Here is a 15371-nt window from a genome sequence, read left to right on the forward strand (position 1 = left end):
GGACCCGTCGGCTCCGGACTTATCCGGGGCAACGACCTATACATTCCGGGCGATCGGTCGGGCCGACTTGCAGCTCCATCTCGCGGTCGTGCTCGCGGCCGATACCCGGCCCCACAACAATATAGCTCGGATATATTTCAATTAAACTGGCCCATAGGCTGACACGAGAGGCTGGAGCCTCAGCACTGAAGTCTGAGGTTTACGCAACTGTGGCCTTCACAAGGCCCGTGATGCCTATCGGCTAAACCTTCAGATATTTGATGATCCTATGAACAGTCGCTTTGGCTGTTTTACACTGAAGGAAAAACTTATAAGGAGGGCATCACGAGTGTGATTATGACACCTCTGCAGATGTCTTTTGCTTTGCGTTGCACCAAAATGGTGACCATCTCATTTTTCAGGTTACAATTGTGGTTGGAGTCAGGCCAGCTGGCCAACCAATGGGTGGAAAGGAGTTTTACACACGGACAGGCGGATGAACAAGCGCATTATATATATATATATATATATATATATATATATATATATATATATATATATATATATATATATATATATATATATATATATATATATATATATACATATATATACATATATATATATATATACATACATACATATATATATACATATATATATACACACATATATATATATATACATATACATATACATATATATATACATATACATATATATATATACATATACATATATATATATACATATACATATATATATATACATATACATATACATATACATATATATACATATATATAGTTCATTTTTTTCTTTGATCCAATATGGTGCCACACCAGTGACCGATAATGTCACTTTTATCATACTATATTTCCCATGGGTAGTTGATCAATTAGTTAAAGTTTTGCATTGATCGGTTGGCAGTTTCAACAAATGCAGAGAATTTTTTTTTTCATACTGACCAGATTAAGCGTTGTACTTGTCGAATGATGACATCATAATGAAGGCACCGATGACATCATCATTAACATATCTTATTCTGCATGGGGAGTACTTGACAATGAACCACGTTTCAATTTTTTTTTCCATGAAGTGGTTTCAGAGATATAGAGGTGAAAAGTTTTTCGGGATTTCCAAGATGGTGCCTGTAGCACGTGACTGATGATGTCATAATTATGATGAAAAAGTCGCACCTATTTGGAAAATTTAGTGTCAATCAGACTAATGGTTGCTGAGAAAGTGAATTTTAAAAAATGCAGACACGTACGTGCTGCAGACACGTACGTGCTGCAGACACGTACGTGCTGCAGACACGTACGTGCTGCAGACACGTACGTGCTGCAGACACGTACGTGCTGCAGACACGTAGGAGTTGAATTATGAAACGAGTTTAAAGTTTTTGCTTCTTCAATAAATGAATAAATACAGCAAGATGCCACCATCTTCTTTTGAGGCACGCACAAAGGGTGAAGCTCTTAGAAATAATAAAGTCTAGTAATTATAAGAATTATGTTTTTAAAAAATGATGTATTGAAATTACTTTTGTAAATTATACACACAAACAGTGTGTGGGGTCTTCAAGTGGAGCATGGCATGAGAAATGAGAATGCTGTGGCTTGATTATACTTACGTTATTGATGACCAAGTGCATCAAGGTCTTGGGCATAAGGTCTCGGATAGTCTTGCTCACAATGGCCATATATGAATCCACGAGGTTGCGAATCGTCTCAACCTGCCTCTCCAACTGAGGATCCATTGACTTTGTCAAGCCATCGTTAGAGTTGCCATCTTCGCTGTCAACCTGAGTATGGAAAGGTGGTTGGTGGGGAGGGGAGGGGGGGGTACTATCATGAGATACCAGACAATAGACATGTCATTACACAAATGATGCACATTGCATGCAGACAAAGACATTCAACAGATGAACAAACAAACACAGCCAATGATCTTGGGGCTGCTTATAGGGAAGCGACAATTTATTGGTGCATTCTGGGTGTGTTTTGCGATGCCATCTTATGATGTTACTTTTCTCTCCACGTTCAGCAAGGAAATTAATGAGAAATCTCCGACCGAAACCCCGATCCCATGGGATTTATCCATACTCAATCTGACTAATGCTGAGCATCAAGCGAATGAGCAATACAACCGTTTTTAATATCCTTAGTATGACTGGGTCAGGATCAGAATTGAACCGTTGACCTACCAGACTCAGAGCGGAAGTTCCAAACTGCAATGCAACATTCCAGTAATGTTTTCACAAGGAGTTCACAATTTATGAGAAACGGAGGTGGGGAAAAAGCCCGACTGAAATAAAAACACTGTGCTTGGTGGATACCTGGGCTTTTTCAGGGTAGACTCCCGCCCGAAGGAAGGATGCCTTCCAGCCGTCCACTTCTTCTTGCGTCTCACAGGCGAGCTCCAGCTGCCTGTAGTCCTTGTAGACATTTCTACATCCCATAATTTAGTGGGAAAGAAAGATAGTCAACGACAAAGGCACAGAAATAACACCTCTTCGAAAAATGATTGTACAAGTTTTGCAGTTTCACAAAAGTGGCAACTTCGGCGATTTTAAATTTGAATCAATGGCACAAGAGGCAATTGCTTAAAGTGCACAATAATCTCGTCATTATAGGTGACGTGAGCAGGAAACTACAGTGAATTATAATAGGTGAAGTGAGGTGAATGATTGAAATCTTGAAATAAATGACTGCTTTATGTGGTGCAATGTGATGGTACGTCCCCATAATATTTGTATGAATTGAAGAAATATTATAAAACACAATCATAACAGAAAAAGAAAACACCACAAATTAAACAAATAAATATGATTGAGAGAGTGAATGAGAGAGTGAGTGAGTGAGTGAGTGAGTAGAGAGCCTTTCACCGCTGCTCCATGTTGAAGATGGCAAAAATATGCTTGCTGGACATGAAGCCCTTCTCAATGTCTCTGATTTTCAAATTGTCCAACTGAAGCATGTATTTCTTCTCCTTCTCCTGCAGAAAAGAGAGTAGCATTAAATCAAAGTGGCCGTGGGGATATTTACGCATGCCATTTTTTCGGTCGTACGCAACACAAAGCTGCGAGATAGCATCATTGGCTGAGAGCGCAGCTATGCTGCTGATGCAATGCCCTCTGCTGGTTATGGCAGGAATTTGAAATTTGGCAATGGTGCCGGCGACAGCTCGCCTACTCTTCGCGACGTACACCGTGAGATCTTTACATCCACCAACGAACGCCGGCAGATGGGACGCCCGTTTAACGTCGATCCAAGGGACGGCGCACACGTTGATGAATCACCCTGCCTGTGGAACACCGGGATGACAGTTTATAGCTGTGCCCGGATTTGAACCCAGGACAGACAGCTTAGAGAGACGAGTGTGCATACCTCCAGCCCATGCTATCAGCCCTTCACGCATGCTTATTTTGAAGGACAAATGAGAAAGCATTTATAAACAAGGAAAGTAAACTTGAACCGAGTAAAACACTAATGCACGTTGTTTGCACCTCGTGAAAGTTTCAATTTACATTTTTTGAGCTAAATATGGGAGAGTGCAGTACGTGGGTGGGTGAAGCACCTCTTTTTCAGGAAAGAAATACAATACTTTACTTTAATTCAATCATAACCCTGATTGTATAAAATTATTTCAAGATGTTTCTATTTTTCTCTTACTCCAGGGATTTTAGCCAGGAATATCCAGTTGTGACTCCGTACGTGCTTATGGTACTGACCATGCATGTTTTCAGTGCTTGGAAGTCCACTTCTACAACTCCCTCCCAAACCTTTATTTTATTTTTTTCCTTTTCAAAATGCTTCATGCACTTGAGTTTTAGTTGCACTTTACTCATATTAACACATGCACCAGAACCATCCTTCCACCACACTGAAATAGATGCTGGCAGGATGACCTAAAGGCACGCACACTCTCCTCAAAGCTGTCTGGCATGGGTTTGAATCCTGGCCCAGCTATAAACTCGTCCCGGTGTTTCACTGGCAGGGCGATTCATCAACGTTCGCGTTATCGCTCAGATGTACGTTAAACTGGGCGTCTTGTCCGCCGGCATTAGTTTGCGGACGTTAAATATCGCACGGTTTCCTTTGTGAAGAGTAGGCGAGCTATCGCCGGCGGACTTCACCAACTTCACAAGGACGTGAGAATAATTGTGGCCGTTAAAGAAGAAGACGCTATCATATTGTTCTGTGGAAAGCCAATATATTTTTGCAAATAATCGAAAGCATTATCTACCAATTTTATATACAAACTAAACAAACAATTTCAAGCCAGTAAAATGTTTTTTTGTTTTTTTTAAAGTGACAAATTGCTCCAGTATTTTAAATGCCAAGGCGGTAGAGGAAGAAATATTCAGGTTAAAAGAAACTTTGAAACACCTACAAGCACACTTTGAGACATATTTAAATGCTGCAATAACGCCATGCCATGAGCAGTTGCCTTTTGAATACAGTAATGTCAGTGAGTTGGCGCAATCATGAAAACGTCACCTGATGGTTTGTTGACCTACCAATGTACCAGGTCTGTGCAACTGGGGATTCCAGGATAAGAGATCAATTCATTCGCTCACGTAAGAAACTTGCTGCAAACTTCATAGCTCCCTGCCATGCAGGCAAGCGCAACCCGAAACTTTCCCGATTCTTAGTCGGACCACTCCTACCCCTTTCTTATACATAAATCTAACTCTCTCTCTCTCCCAGAAGGGGCTGGGGATCCGTCTGGATTTACGAAATCCTTTTTTTAAGCACTTCCATCTGTTAAAACATAGATATGCGCTAAGAAGAATCCAACAAAAGGCCAGGCATGTAAACTGGCTCTGGTTATTTGTTCAAACTCGAAACTCATCAATTTCAAAGGTTAGTAACGCAACAGTTCCAATATTTCACCTGCACAATGATTGAATGGTGTGGAGGGGGCAGGGGGAAACAAAAAAAAGAAACTTGTTTGCAAGGCATCTCTTTTCCAGATGTGAAAAAAAATCATTTGTGAGGAATTTGGCATAAGTGAAGAAGCATTTCAAACTGACGTGACAAGTCTTCATGTGTGGCAGATTTGGCAGTGCGGTGCGAGACCTTGGCCTCAAGGCATTTTGGCATGGCCGGAAATGGCTCCAACTTTTAGACTTGCCTCTTTACTCCACTGGTAATCAATCCAAGGGTTGGGGACGGGGGGGGGGGAGTAGAGTCGGGTAAGGATAGGCCAGCATAGCAAAACTGGTTCGATGAAACGTTGATGAATTGGCCCTTTACGGCACAAGGTTCTGTTTTCTTGACATCAAGGCTTCAACATGCCTATAGTGCAAATATTTCAAAAAAAATAAACTGCTCTGCTCTCTTTCACTTGCCTTGGTTGTTGTTATTATTATTATTATTATTATTATTATTATTATTATTATTAATACTAGCAGGAACCCACAGAACATCCGTGCAATGTAAAATGAGACTTAAAGTACTCAACCCCACCCCCTCCCCCCATCACAAACCCCAAGTCCTCAACTGCCACCTCCCAACCTGAAGGCTTCAAAACTCGCTTTTGACACAAATCAACCTTCCCCAGAGAAAGTCGTTAAACTCTGGCCACCCCCCAAAGTCGCAACCTCCCGACTCTGTCCCATCTTTGCTCCCCCACCACCCCTCCGAACCCAATTCCCCATCCCCACCCCACCTTCATAAAAGTGCACGGGCATTCTTACATCGATTATTACATATTTAACATCATGTCACCACAATGAACGAGCTTGAAGTTGTCTCTCTTGGAACCTCTTTATCATAACTCGTCGATAACCAACTTTTTTTTTTATTATTCTGGTGGATTTTGTATCAATGACAACCTCTCGAAAAGCGTTTCTACCACGTTTGGAAAAAAAAAAAAAATCAAAAAAACGAAATAAAACAGCTTTTAATTCCTTCCAACCTGCTTTTTGTCGCCTTTAACTTGCCACGTATGTATATTTACAATGACAAAAGAAAGTCTGCACCCCCTTTCAAATTTTCCACCTTTTGTTCCCTTATAGCCTGGAATTAAAATTCCATTAAACCAGACTTTTCCACTGTTATTTACACATCGGAAACCACAACTTCCAAGTGAAAAACAACTTCTTCAAATTTCAGAAAATTAATTAAAAATACAAAACTAGAATATCTTGGTTGGATAAGTGTCCAACTCCCCCGAGTTAATACCTGGTGTAAGCACCTTTCACAGCAATTACAGCTGTGAGTCTGTGGGGATAGGTCTCAACCACCTTTACACACTTTGATTGGGCAATATTTGCCCATTCTTCTGTCCAAAACTGTTCAAGTTCATTCAAGTTGTGTGGGGAGCGATGATGGACAATAATCTCCAAGTCGTGCAAGAGATTTTTGATTGGATTGAGGTCGGGTGCTTGGGACATTGTTGTCACATGTACACAGTGACCAATCTTTGCCATAGAGGTATGCAGTTCTTTCAAAGCTGCCATTGGCCTCTTGGTGGCCTCTATAATCAGTCTCCTCCTTGCTTGGTCATCCAGTTTGGAGGGACGGCCTGATCTAGGCAGGGTCTTCGTGGTACCTTATGCCTTCCACTTCTTAATGATTGTCTTTGATTGTGCTCCAAGGGATATTCAAGGCCTTTGAAATATATTTATAACCATATGCTGATCTGTGCCTTTCGACAACTTGATCCCGGGGGTCCGGAGAAACCTCCAGGAACAGCTGATTTTATTCTGAAATAATCAGAATCACGACAATTTAACACAGGTGGAGGCCAATTAACTTGGTGTGTGATTTTGAAGGTGATTGGTTACACCTGAGCTAATTTACAATTTATATAATAAGGGGGGGTGTGGACTTAAAAAAACACTTATCGAACCAAGATATTCTAGTTTTGTGTTTTTAATTAATTATCTGAAATTTGTAGAAGTTGTGGGTTACGATGTATAAATAAAGGGAGAAAAGGTCTGATTTAATGCAATTTAATTCCAGGCTATGAGGCACCAAAAGGTGAAATTTTTGAAAGGGGGTGTGGACTTTTATATAGGCAGTGCAATTCACATAATAAATGAATTACATGTCCATGTACAGGTGAAATACAGTTTGCTTACAAAATCTGTATCTGCACACGATTCAGCCTTGAAAACTTTGATGAAAACAAAAAAAATATGTACAGCAACCTTCCATTTTTTCACTGGTGTTTTGCACAAATACAAAAGTTCTTATGGCGGCGTATAGTAGACCGCTGCCCCGATCGCTCCTGAACAAAACATGCGTCACCTCATTTCCTCTGCAATGGTGGGAATCAAAACATACCTTTATTTCATGATAGAAGACACGGAGTTCAGTCTTCGAATGCACATCAAATGCAGGAAGCCTAAGGCCATAGGCCTTATAAGTGGTGAGCAAAATGGCAGACAAACGATTCAATTTTTTGAGGTTCAATTGTGGGTGTATTTAAGCCAGCTGTCCAACCAAAAGGGTGGAAAGAGGAAAACAAACTGAGAAATCCAGCTACTTTATATATCAATTATTATTGTTATTATTAACCATGCTCTCTCTATACGGAACGTCGATTCTGCCAAAGCAGTTTATTGGCTTGGGTTGCAATCCCGGATAGATCACCACTCCGATGCAGGACAGTGCAGGAATTTGGAACTTAGCGAGGGTGCCGGCGATGGCTCACTCACACTTCGCAAAGGAGAGCATAGCATCATTAACGGACACCAGCTAATGCTAGCAGATGGAATGCCCAGTTTAACATCTATCCAATGGATGATGCACACACATTGATGCCTCGTCCTATATACGAAACAACACGGCGATGGTTTATAGCTGGGTCGAGATTCAAACTGAGGCTGGACAGCTCAGAGGTGAGTGCGCAGACCTCTAGGGTCACAATGTTAAGTTAAATCAATCTTAACATGTATTCAGAAACTACTCCAAAGTGATAAAGTTGACGAAGGAGCTTTCCAAAGAAGTCAGACAAAGTGGTGGAGAATCACCGTTCAGGAGAGGGTTATAATAAGATTTCAGAGTTACTCATTATCCCTTTGAGTACGATGAAATCCATCATTAAGAACTGGAAGACGTATCACAGCACCCATACTCTACCCCGATAAGGTCGCCCATCCAAACTCAGCAGCCGGGAAAACGGGAAACTGGTTCGGGATGACACTGTCAATCCAACAATGACTTTGGAAGATCTGCAAGGCTCTATGTCCGAGATGGGGTTTCAATGATCATCAATCAACAATATCCCATTGCCGTCACAAAGCTGGCCTCCATGGAGGAGTGGTAAAGAAAGAAGCCATTACTGAAAAAGACGCATTTAAAATTTCATCTGGAGTTTGCGAAAAATGTCTAAATAATATTGCAGGCATGTGGAGAAACGTTTTCTGGTCAGACGAGGTAAAACTTGAATTTTCTGGTCTAAATTCAAAGCGTGACGTCTGGCACAAGCTGAACACTGCACATCACCCAGCTAACACAATACCTACTCGTCAAGCACGGTGGTGGCAGCAGCACGCAATGGGGCTGATTTTCATCAGCAGGGAGCTGGTTCTCGTTTTGTTTTTTCTGAGCTGTATCTCAAAGCCGCCTGGGACTTTCAGAATTGAATTTTACATCATTAATAGGAATAGAGAGTATGTGGATTTGACAATTTTTTTTTGACATTGACCTAATTTTTAAGGTCATGGCCTAGTTGGAGATATATTAAAAATTTTCACGAAAACTCAACTATAGCATGTCTGATCAGAATGAAATTTTCCTCTCTAGATAGCCTACGCCCAAGAGCAGGGCATATTTAACCGAGTTAAAGGTCAAGGTCGGGGAAAAAAAAACAAAAAAAATACTTTTTTTTGTCATCATTTAATTTTGCAAATGCAGAATCTCAAAGACCACTTGACCTTGGCAAGATGTTCTTGTATCATAATAGTGCACCTGATATTTGATCAGTATCCTTGACCTACTTTTTTCAGATTGTGACCTAATTAACAAAAAACACCTTTTTGATCATAACTTGAATAACTTTCCTCTGATTTTCATGATGTCGAGTTGAAAAGACAGATTAATAGATGGGAACACATTTTCTTAATTTACCCTCTATGCCTACTGCAAATATTGAAGGTCAAGGTCATATGGCAGTTCTAAAGTAAAATGGCCGTTGTTGGATTGTGGGCCAAGGGTAAGTCATGGGTCATCGCCAAGGGTAATCCTCCCTGGTCGAGGAGGCTTGTTACCCTTGGAAATCAAATGGGTGACCTCATATATCTAGTTACCCTCGCCAAAGGAGAGGGAATTGCATTATTTGGGTCTGTTTGTTTGTCTGCACATAACTTTTGTGTTTTTCTCCACAATCCGCTCGTCGGATTGAGACAAAATTTTCACCATTGGTGTGACTACTCATGTAGAATGTTTAATTAATAATTATGACGTCATAGGTCACGTGGTGTGGCAACCATATTGGAAAAACGGAAAAACTTTGGACCTCCGTATCTTTGAAACCTCACCAAGGAAAGAAGTGAAACTTGACAAATGGCAAGAACTCATGTGGAATGAGAGATTTTTTATGACGTCATAGGGGCCCTCGTTATGATGTCATAATTGCATATGTAGAACGCCACATCCGATCAGTATGAAAAATTTTGAGGGTCATCTTGGGATAAAATGGTCCACAGAAGAAAAAAAAATTGATGACGTCAATCACGTGATTCAGCAGCCATATTGTTTGAAAAAAAAAACCAAAAACAAAAACCTTCAAAAATCTTCTCTGAAATGGCTGAACAGATCGAGGTGAAACTTTACACATGTGACCGCCTGTCCACGAGGAATAAAAGGTTCACACATATGATGTCATAGGTCACATGGTTTGGCAGCCATATTGGATTTACCCAAAAACCTATAAAAAAAATGCACCACTCAAAAAGGTCCTGGCGAGGGTCTGCACTCTCTGATTGTTCTTTTTCTTGTTTATTATTATTATTGGACACCTTGTATTTAAACTTTAAAAAAACTAAAACTCTGAAAAGTTTCAAGTCTTTTCCTTTCCAAAACAGGCCCAACTAGAACGGGCACTCAGTAGAGCGCATACCTTCGCCAACGCTACATTTTGCCCCCCCCCCACCCCCAGAAACTGTTGATTGTGAGGGTATTTAATCCCATACCACATCTGCCATCTCATATGTGTTATGATGGCTTAAAAACATTAAATTTCCTGTGTCATATCATATATCACAAGATTGGGCATTGGATTCACAACATTTTGGCATTGGTTGCACGCAAATTGGATAAAAATCGACCGCACTATGGCAAAATGAGATTTTGACCTTTTCATGACCTCGACCTTGACCTTTGTACTCTTAATTTTGTAATTGGTATTAGAGTGTGGGGAACAGAACAGTCAACATTTTGGTGTTGGTTTCATGCAAATCGGATAAGAATTGACCGTGTTATGACTAAAACCGCACATTTTGCAATGTCGTGACCCCCCCTGACCTTTGACTCCCAACCGCTAATAAGGGTTATTACGTCATTGTGTCATGTCACATATCACAAGATGAGGCATTGAATTTTGAACATTTTGGCATTAGTTGCATGCAAATTGGATACAAATTGACCACGCTATGGTAAAAAGACGATTTTGACCTTTTCATGACCTTGACCTTGACCTTTGACCCGATCGCTCCCAAAATCTAATCAAATGGTCCTCGGACAATAACCAATCATCCCACCAAATTTGCTGCGATTCAGTTCAATACTTTTGGAGTTATGCGAATAACAAACAAACAAACACACATATTCACAAATGAATAAATAAATACACTGATCAAAACATAACCTTCGCAACAAAGTTTGCGAAGGTAATTATTACAGGTGTGAAATCCAGTAAACAGACCGGCTGGGTTGTTCACCAAAATAAGTTACCAGCCCGAAAGCATTTTCACCAACCTGCTTAGTATCGAGTGCAAACCGCGTGACAAGTACTTGTTTCAATGAAACTGAAATAAAATAACATATCAAGGTACGATATTCACTGCATTGTATTAACCTGCAATGGTGCATACGTCACAGAAATCCTGCATACAATCAAATCCAAGAATCCCCAAAATGTTGCCCGACAATCAGGCGGACAAATAGCAAACATCTATCTACTCGTCTCGGGCGCAGGGGTGTCCGTTTGCAGCACTGTATGGCATTGCTCAAGGGCAAGATAATATTATTATTATTATTATTAATAATAAGTACAAAGACCTACAGACTGAAATACAGTAGGTGTACCATATGCAGACTATCATGATATCAATGATTATAATCGGTGCAAAAAGTATGGTGAAGAACTCAGAAATAAATTGATAACATCTCTGGTGAGTTAAGCACTGCGCATATGCTGCACAAAATTCTGGCCCCGAAATCGCTCTACCATCACGTCATGACCTATAGACGACTAATGACTGGTTTAGTCTTGTGGTAATAGACAGGCTAGTATTACCACAAGACTAAACCAGTCATTAGTCGTCTATAAGTAATGACGTGTCCCCAATAGTCACTCCGCAGCATATGATGTTTCTTATAATAGTACAAGTCAAGAGGATGTGGAATTGTTCTTCATGTTATGTTATTCAAAAAAAACACATTTCCCTAATCCTATTTTCACATTCCTGTTAAAAAGATGTACTTACTGCAGAGGATTACACGTGATCATTGGGAATGCAATGGCAAACCACCCAATGCAACTCTCGTCAAGAAACTGCTTAGGTAGTCCTGAATCTGCCTCCGGGCAGAACACCAGAATACGAATACGCGTTATCAACAAGCCCAACGCCTTAAAAACTACACACCTTGACACATCACTCACTCCATCACACCAGTTTCTATTCAAAATAGCACAATATCAAATGTTTTTGGAAATAAAGCGATATCTAAGTGAATATCGATTTTTTATATTACAAACCCAATTGCAGCAGAATGCTTTTGTACGTTGGCTCCAATCTCCTTCAGTGGAAGTCTAAAGGCATAATGGAGTCCACCCAAAGGCCAAAGCACCTGCCTAAATTTTTGTTTACGAGGGTCATGTTGAGCACCAAGTTGTGATATTTTGATGTTTTAGCTAAGAAGCATGTTCTGTTCTCATATTGTTGTTTTGAGGGCTCTCCTTAGGATTGTCACTTAACAACATAGTCTAGAAGCCAAAATCTGTAGCTAGCCTAGAAAATAGGTTCGCTGCTGATTTCATGTTAGAATGGTGCAACTGGTGTTTTTGAAGAGTCTAGGCATGACCAAGTGTAGTTCCACTTGTTGCCAAGTCTGCATCTGAATATTATGGCCACCATGACAGTAATCAAAATGGCCACCATCAGATTTAGTCTTTTTCTTACTGCAAATTGTAGTGGCCAGAAATTTGTCATGATTGTGAAATACTATGTAATCTGACACGAGGAACACTATTTTGTGCTTTATTTTTGTACTGGATCACAACTTTTCACATAATTGACAACTTAAAGACGAAATTGAAAATGCACATACGAGCAACAAATGTGAAAAAGAAAATGTTTAGCACTATTGATGGAGATGGGTTTACAGTCAGTCAAAGGTTATTTCAACAGCTGTCAGATTCTTTCTAACACAAAATTACGTTGCTTTGCAGAAGAGAAAAGTGTTGTGAGAACACCCAAGTACAATTTTCAGAGCTATTGATCGGCTTGTACACTGAACGGGTTCCTACAAAGGGCTTTGCATCCACATGCTTTCGTGCAAGGCAGTCCATTCCGTGTTCATTTGCACCGTCGAGTTGAGCATGACCCACAGCATTTGCATGTCGTCAGTTCTACACAGTAAGCAGTAATAGGCTGTGCAGTCATGAGTCGCGGCTGAAATGTCTCGTTGCCATCTTTGACGACCTGTTCCCACCCACAGTTCTCAGGTGCAGGTAGATGTGGTTCAGATTCCAAGGCTCTTCTCCACACAAAAGTCTGGTAGTGCGCTCGCTTGATGTGTAGAATCAGAGCATCGCGAGTTGGAGGCAGATTCTCAATAGCTTTGGTCAGACTGAGAAACAGATCACATCTTACTTGCTGAATTGAGTTATCTTGGCCATGAGGGTCATAAAGCCTGCAGACAAATAACTCAGCATCTGCAATCACACTCTCATCAGGAATTTCCTCTTTGCCTAGGTTATTCAACAGGTGGGAGTTGTTTTGAAAGACAGCCCATGCAGAGCACTTTGCAATTCCAGCAAACTGGCTTGTGCTGTCTGAACCTGTCACTGCATGAAATGCCAGAAGTGACTCCCTCTGCGAATCTGGGATAATGATGGAGTCTGAAATCTGAAATCTGAAATATTAACAGACAATCTGAAAGCAATTCGTTTGCAACATTTCCGAGTATCATTGTCCAAATCTCAATGGAGGTTCTGCTTTGTCACTCCAGTTGCTCTGACTATCACAGGTACAATATCAGCACACCTCAGTTTCCAAGTTCTACTCTCTTCGTTTTTCGGACCCTGGTACGTGAATGTTATTCTAATTTCCACGTTAATTAGCCAAGGTCACTGGAAACGGACACCTCGATTGGCAATGCTGTCTTTTCCTGTTTACATTTGATCCTTTCCTCCTTCTACTGTGCCTTGTGGCACGTGTCATGAAATGTCTTACCCAAAGATGCGTTGCATGGGCTTTTTTCCCCCATGTGTGCTTTCCATCTTTCCATCCATGCCATACAGGTTAAAGAGCCTATTTCATTTAAATTCCCAACCATCCCTTCCGTCCTCAAACCCACTATAATCTGCCCCCCCACACCCCACCATTATCGCCCCCCCAATCCCTCAGTCCGACTTCGACACACAATGCAACAGGCCATGCAGCACACACATGACAAATCAATGCAAGCGCTAAATTACAAGTCATATGTCGCTGCAGTGCAATCGATCATTCGAGAACTCTCCACCGCAACGCCACTGCCATCATTTCCGTGAAGAGTTAGTAAGTGCAAGCCAATGAGGACGCCCCAACAGGATCAGAGATCAGGTGGAAACCCATGCCCCCTGGAGCTCCATCTCACGCAGGGTTGGAGGGTGTTCGCGTGAATTCTGCTCCCCCGAGGCCACGCCTGGCCTAAAACAAAAGCGATTCGGGTCTGCTGTTCGTGTGTGCTGGGATCTCATGAAGTGAAGGTGCTTACTTGTTCGTGAGACAAGCTGCGTTAGCCTGGGACGATCTGTGCTGGCCTGCAATGGGCTGCACTGGGGCGAGACCAGAACACAAATGAAGCCACAAGGTACTTGGCAACAGCAGTAGCTCCATACTCACTTGCACGATATTTTCTTGCTTTCTCTAAGAACCCTAAATTCATCTACTTGAGACGTACAGAGCTACAACAACTCTCAAAGAGCCATCACGATTGACCTCCATCCCCAAATGGGCGAGGCACTGTTTCGTTCATCACACCGTTTCCTCTAAGCTTACGTCACATACACTACACCTCTCCCTCCACATAACACCTACACACCACCTTCCTTAACTTCCCATCTCTTCATGTGGGGATCCGCACAGGGTAAGAAAGAGGCCACACCTAAGCCTCGCACTGCCTCCATCTCCTTCTTCTTCCTCCTCCTTGCTTTTCCCGGATGATTGTGGCACACTTGTCTTGCGTTTTTGCAGATAAGTAAGATTGTTTATAGAGATTTTATGTGCTAAGGGCCAATTACTTTCCTTTTCTGCCTTTTATTGCCTTGTGAATACATGTTTAAGATCAGTGCCTTGCTGTAAATACATGCCGAGTTTGGAAAACTGTTTTGAACCTGCCGGTTGTCTCTTTTCCTTTATTGGTTCGATATACTGCAGTGTGTACACAATAAATAGATGGGATGTTGTACCCCACTACTTCGCTCCGAGATAGCCAACGCCCCATCCACAGTTTTGCTTGGCCGTACTTAATCAGTAAATAAGGGTGGGACGTTGAGAGCGCGGTTACTCAGTTGAGGTAATTAGGTCATTAATAGGTAATACAACATTGGGAATAAGGGACCCTGTTACACCAAGTTCCCCAACCGGCGTCCGCGGTAGCCGAGCAACCCGTCGGGCCACGGAGTTATCCATGGCTTGCGGCTTCAGGGTCGGAGGTCAAGTGGCGGGTCCGAGAAACTCCCTCCTGAAAACCCATCATGCTGCCTTCCATTCCCCAAACTTCCTTCCCTTCCCCTCATGCTTACCCCTTCTCAAACACCCACCCCTCTCCACCCCTCTCCACCCCTCACCACACCTCGTGGACATCTCCGGGCAGTCCCCGCGTGCTGTATTAACATGTTGTTTTAATGTACACCATGCAATTAAATCCTGTACTGCCCCCACCTTCTCCACAAGTTGCACTACCGAATGCAAGTCGAGATCCCCTTGCCCCGTTTCCACC

At 41.7% G+C, this 15371-nt stretch overlaps 1 protein-coding gene across 6 annotated transcripts in view; it reads right to left on the reverse strand.

Moving 5' to 3' along the window:
• The window catches only part of LOC147035631 (dynamin-1-like), a 200182-nt gene that overhangs the window by 23249 nt on the left and 161562 nt on the right, over positions 1-15371 (reverse strand). For all 6 annotated transcript variants that reach the window (XM_085845574.1, XM_085845532.1, XM_085845547.1 and 3 more), the window contains 3 exons: positions 2870-2979; positions 2321-2432; positions 1616-1786 (listed from right to left, as the gene is read on the reverse strand). In XM_085845574.1, coding sequence (XP_085701700.1) covers positions 1616-1786; positions 2321-2432; positions 2870-2979 — 393 coding nt within the window. The remainder of the gene's footprint in view (positions 1-1615; positions 1787-2320; positions 2433-2869; positions 2980-15371) is intronic.

Source organism: Eptatretus burgeri, chromosome 1, assembly GCF_056783735.1.
Source record: "Eptatretus burgeri isolate ZD-2024b chromosome 1, Ebu_testis_v1, whole genome shotgun sequence".
Taxonomy (NCBI): Eukaryota; Metazoa; Chordata; class Myxini; order Myxiniformes; family Myxinidae; genus Eptatretus; species Eptatretus burgeri.